The following is a 6,139-nucleotide window of genomic DNA, read 5'->3' as shown; positions in this document are numbered from 1 at the left end:
CAAGCTCGGGCTTTGAGACCAGGCTTCCAATGACTGTGCGTCGGTTAGTCTGGACTTTGTGGGCAAAAGAAGAGAGACAGCTCTGCCCAATGATTTGCGAATGAACCACAAGCCTGGTTATGCGCCCTGACCGGGAATCAAACCCATAACCCTTCTGTGCATGGGACGACACTCCAAACAGCTGAGCCCCCCAGCCCGGGCCCATCGTAATCATTTTAAGTGTACAGCTTAGTCGTGTTAAGTATATCCACACCGTTGTGTAACCAGTCTATAGGACCTTTCATCCTACAAAACCAACATTTTACAGCCATTCAATAACTTCCCATTTCCCCTTCCTCAGTCTCTGGCAACCACCATTCTACTATCGGTTTCTATGAATTTGACCACTCTAGGTGCTTCCTATAAGTGAAATCATACAAGGGGTCCTTTTGTGACAGACTTAGTTCACTTAGCATAACGTCCTCCAGATGTATCCCTGTGGTGGCATGTGCTGAATGTATTCTATTGTATGTATATATCACATTTGCTTACCCATCCATGAACATGTGATTATTTTACTATCAGCTTATTGTAAATTTTTTCCTGCCTCCCTGCCCCCCCCCCCCCCCACTGGGATTAAGCTTCTTGAGGACGGGGACAGTCTTTCTAGCTTCACTGTATTCCCAGTGCCCAGCATTGTGCTCAGCACATAAGAGGGGCTTGAGAAGTAGTTATTCACTGCATAAATGAATACAGTGGGGGCTTGACTTACGAGTGCCCCGACTAACGAGTTTTTTGAGATACCAGCTGTCTTTCGGCCAATTTTTTGCATTGAGTTGATAGAGTAATTTGAGTTAACGAGCTCCTTAACAAGCTCGGTCTCGGAACGAATTAAACTCGTAAGTCAAGGCCCCACTGTATCTAATTCCAGGTATTCCTTAAATTAGTCCAGCGTGCTACAGTTTACAAAGTGCTCTTCACAACGACTTTCTGAGGCAGATCCCATTTTCTCAATAGTCAGAGAGGTTCAGTGTTTTGCCCAAAACCACGCAGCTAGACTAACAAGAGATCCAGCCCCGGTGTGTGACTGCTGCGTCGAGTGCTCTTTCAGCGGCACCGTGCTGTCCCCCTGGAGGTATAACTGACCTCAGCCTGGCAGGCTTGACGGGCCTTACCTGCTCATGTAGACAGAAAACATGGGTACGTCCACCAGGTTCTGGGCCATCATGTTGTCGAACACTGGAGTCACCCCTCCAACAGCCAAGGAGGGGTACCCCAGGCCCAGAATGCCATCGAACTCTGCGTCCACAAAGGTCTGGCCAGGCTCCGTGACACTCTCTCCAAACTGCTGGCCGACCACAGTCAGCCCTTCCACCTGACGGGAGAAAGCCCAGAGGGAATTTGCCCAGGAGCTCTTTGGCAAAGGGCCTCCGATCCCCAGCTTCTCCTCTCTCCTGAAGCTAATTCTTCTCCGACTCAACCTTTCTTGATTAAATGGGCACAACGATTTTCGCCATAGTCCCACTCAATGTTTAAATGGAAACTCTTTTTGCCGAAGTATAATACAGAAATCGTAGGTGTGCCGTTCAGTGAGGGTTCACAAACTGTACTCACCCATGTGAGCAAGCTCCCAAACTGAGCAGCAGGGCATGGCAACCCCCAGAGGCCCCCAGCACCCTGCCAATTTTCACACCTTTCCTCACAAGTGACCCGTCTCCTGGTTTCTAACAGCCTGTATTGGCTTTGCTTATTTTTTAATTTTATATAAATGGAATCATACAGTTTGAATTCTTTGGTAGCTGGCTTTTGTCACCCAACATTATGCTTGTTGCATGCTGTTTTAATTTGTTCATTGTCTTTGTATTACACAATCTGAATATGCCATCAGCATGTATGCATTCTACCATGAGGCATATATGGGTTGCTTCCTGTACTTGACTATTGCTAATAATGCAGCTTGTACTTGTCTTTGGGTGAACACGTGTACATGTTTCTGTTGGATATATGTTTGGGAGTAAAATTGTTAGGTCATAGAGTATGCGTAAATACTGACAGAACTGAATAAATATTGACAGAATTTTCCAAACTGATTTGTACCAATCGATGTTTTCAGTACCAATATTTTGAGAGTTCCTATTGCCAATAGCTTCATATCTTCACCAACACTGGACGTTGCCTTCTTTTCCTTCTCAGTCTTCTGGTGGATATGCAGCGGGTACATTTGGTTTTCATTTGTATTTCCTGGTGACTAATGACATTGGACGTTGGATAGTTCCTTTTGTGAAGTAGGTTGTCTGCATTTTTCTTATTGATTGGAATCAAGTCCTTTGTTGGATGTATATATTAGAAACATCTCTGGACTGTGGCTGGCGTTTTTACTCTCTAATGGTGTTTTTTGATGAACAGAAGATATGTATTTCAATATAGTCAAATTTATCAATCTTTTTCTTTTTAATTAGTGGGTTTTATAACTTTAGAAAATTTTGCCTACCTAAAAGCTTTATTGTTTCACTTTTACCATTTATATCTATATTCTATGAGAAGTTCTATGATGTGTGAGGTAGGAGTCATTATAGATTCTCTTTTTTTTAAATATATGGATATCCAGATGACCTAGTACCATTTAATAATTGGTACACCATCATTTCCTCCACTGCAGTATCATGTTCAATGTAGGTCAGGTGACTGTATGAGTAGTCTCTGAATTTTCTATTTTGTTCTATTTTTCTATTTGCCTATCCTGTGTCAATATTACATATCTAAATTACTATATATTCATAATGTCTTATACTTGGTAGTATTTTTCTTCATCTAGATTGTATTACATATTCATATAAATTTTAGAATTGGCTTGTCAATTTCTAATAAAAATTGCTCTTGTTTTGATTGATGAAAAATTGACTTATTTATAATACTGAATCATAAGCATGGTTTATCTTCAATTTATATAGGTCTTTCTTAACTTCATTCAGAAATATTTTGCAGTTTTTAGAGTAGAGATCTTGCACATTATTTTGTTACTTGTAGGTATTCAATACTTGTAGGTATTCGATGTTTTTGATGTTATTATAAAACATCATGATATTATGAAGTGTCCCATATATATATATATTGATTTCAGAGAGGAAGGGAGAGAAATAGAAACATCAATGATGACAGAGAATCATTGGTCAGCTGCTTCCTGCATACCCCACACTGGGGATCGAACCTACAACCCAGGCATGTGCCCTTGGCCGGAATCCAACCCGGGACCCTTCAGTCTGTAGGCTGATGCTCTATCCACTGAGCCAAACCAGCTAGGACAAGTGTTCTTTCTTTATCAGTTATCTGGGAGAATTTGTGTAAGGTTGATGCTATTTATTTGGAAGAATTTACCACTGAGGTTACCTGGCCCTGGAGTTTTCTTGTGAAGAGGTTTTTAATAACAGTCAATATTTAAATAGACATTGGAGTATCATATTTTCTATGTTTTTCTTGTGTCAGTTTTAGCATGCTGTATTTCTCAAGGCATTTACCATTTTTTAAAAAAAATTGTCAAATTTATCAATATAAAATTATTCTTGATATCCTATTATCATTTTAATGTTTCAGGGTCTTTATTAATGCATTATTTTTCATTTCTAATATTAAGTTGTATTTTCTTTCAGTTTTTAATTAATTTTGCTAGAGGTTTATGAATTTTATTAATCTTTGTAAAGAGTTAATTCTTGGTTTTGTTGATTTTCTTTATTGTATGACTTTTCTGTTTAATTGACATCCATCCCATTCTTCTATTTATTTCCATCCTTCTTTCTTTGGGTTTGATTTGTTGTTGCTTGTGGTTTGCTTGTTTTCTTATTTTTTATTGCTTAAATGGTTGGTTTTCAGCTTTTCTAGTATATACATTTCAGGCTATAATTGTCTCATAAGGGTTGCATTAGGTGCATCCACAATTTTTGGCACGTCCTTGCTTATCTGTATCAGAGAAGCAGAGCCATTAGGAGCTACATACACAAAGGATTGTATTCTGGACAGTTGACTGTATGCCATGGCAGTGCTGGTTAAATGGTGTACAGTGGGAATTCGCTTTGTCCTGGTGCTGCAGACTGAAGTCTACAGTTTGGCAGTCAGTCAGGGAAGACAGGTGTCAGGTGGGAGAAGGGTGAATTGGAACTTCGAGGTTGAGGGTGGACTAGAACCCACATTGTTCTCTCACTGCCTCTAAGCCTCAATGCTGGGCGTGTCCTGTAGCCCTTGCCGTCACTGTCCGTTACGGAGTTAAACGTGCAGCTGGGCTGGGAGCCAGGAAACTTGAAGGAGGAACCAAGGGAAGCTGCAGTTGCCATGGGCTTGGCTGTTGCCCCACACCACCCAGCGAGCCAGCAGATAAGCAGCAGCAAAGGACACAATTCCCCTTCCATGCCCGCCTCTGCTTCCCAGGGGTAACTATGATGATCAGTCAGGAATGTGACGTAGCCTTCTAAGCAGTCATTTGCGCCTTTACATATGTTCTAATAGAAAGTACAGTGTGTTGTTTTATCTGTATGTGGTATTTTTTTACATAGACGCTGTGTTTCTTGCTCTTGTTTCACTTCATGTGTTCTACTCCCACCCACTTTAAAGGGATGTTGATGGAGTCTGAGCCCTGTGGCAGGACCCCCCAGAACTGTAACAGTGCTCATCAGGTGTGGGTCAGCCTCTATTTCCCCAAAGGCCTGGGCATAAACAATGGTCCCCCCTTATCCACAGGGTGGACATTCCAAAACCTCCAGTGGAAGCCTGAAAATAAGGATAATACTGAACCCTACATATGCTGTTTTTTTTCCTATATGTACCTATAATAAAGTTTAATTTATAAGTTAGGCACTGTAAGAGATTAACAATAGCTAATAATAAAATAGAACAAAACAATACACTAATAAAAGTTACTTAAAGTGATCTCTTTTTCTCCCTTTGATAACTGATCTGATAACAGAGTTGTCTACCAAGTGATTAATGGGCAGAGAGCGCATACAGTGTGGATACGCTGGACGAAGGAACAATCCACATCCCGGGTGGGACAGAGTGAAGTAGTGCAAGACTTCATCCTGCTCCTCAGATCAGCGTGCAATTTGGAACTTAGGAATTGTTTATTTCTGGAATTTTTTATTTCATACTTTCAGGCTGTGGTTGGCTGAGGATAACTACAACCACAGAAAGGGAAACCGTGGAAAAGCGGGGACTACTGCTCCTGTGCCCATAAACCTGGGTAGGGCAGGACCGGGGCTCCCCTGGCTCTCTGTCCCCACCTTGGTCAGGTTCCCACAGTTCTGGGACCCATGGGACCTTTGGTCAAAGGGAGTTTAAGGAGCAGCTCACGAGCTCAGCATCGAGTTCAGGGCTGACCTGGGACTTGAATTCTGCCTTGTCTCTATGATTGGACTCCCAGCCCCTACCTTGTTGCCTTATTTCAGTAACTGAGTTCCCACCGTCTGCCCCGGCTTGGGCATCTTCTTCCTTCAAGATGGAGGCCTGGTCTTGTCTCCTTGGTGCCCTGGGGCCGTTGTCCAGTTGTGAACCCTGCCACCAGGTGCCCTGTGTCCTGCAGGAATCCCCCCTCCCCCCGCTGCCTCTCTAGGACCCAGCACATGGCACAGACTGGCCCACGGCCGCATCTCAGGCCAGGCCAGGCCTCCCCCTTCCCTGGAAGCCAGCTCCAGCTCCTTGCTTCCACCTCTTCCTGCAGCAGATCTGAAACTGCTCCCCTAAGAGCTCTGAACGGTGTTCTGTCTCCCAAGTTCCTGACCTAGAGAGGGAACATGAAGGAATTATACTCACAGAGACCTGGTCGGCTCCGATGACTCCGGACAAGCTCCCCGTCCCGTACTGAATGAAGAAGTGGCTCCCTGCAGCACTGTACGTGCTGGACCGGGAAGGGCTGAACCTGGGGTGTGTCTCTGGAAAGCAAGGATGCCGCTCTTGCCTGGGCCACCAGCTCGCTGCCACCATCCCTGCCCCGACATCCCAGCATGCAGAGATGGTTCCCTAACTTCCACTGTTGGCCCAACCAGCAGCTCCTCTCTCGCTCTGCCTCAGCCTTCCTTGCCACCACTCCTTTCTTTTCCACGGGCCAGTGGGAACCAAATCTCCCTAACTGACCGTCTGAGGACACAGTGATGAGCAGGTGCATCTGGAAAGGTTG

At 43.8% G+C, this 6,139-nt stretch overlaps 1 protein-coding gene across 1 annotated transcript; it reads right to left on the bottom strand.

The window, feature by feature from the left end:
- Positions 1-1,154: 1,154 nt before the first annotated feature.
- On the bottom strand, positions 1,155-5,894 carry LOC106696126 (cathepsin E-like; the record flags this gene model as incomplete). The annotated part of the gene is made up of 2 exons (XM_014451230.2): positions 1,155-1,354; positions 5,776-5,894. Coding segments are annotated over 2 exons (319 nt in total), but the record flags the coding sequence as incomplete, so codon positions are not given.
- Positions 5,895-6,139: the final 245 nt, after the last annotated feature.

This window comes from Myotis lucifugus, unplaced genomic scaffold (assembly GCF_000147115.1).
Source record: "Myotis lucifugus unplaced genomic scaffold, Myoluc2.0 scaffold_9758, whole genome shotgun sequence".
NCBI classification, from domain to species: domain Eukaryota; kingdom Metazoa; phylum Chordata; class Mammalia; order Chiroptera; family Vespertilionidae; genus Myotis; species Myotis lucifugus.
Note: the sequence above shows the minus strand (reverse complement) of the source record. Positions and strands in the feature narration are given on the sequence as shown.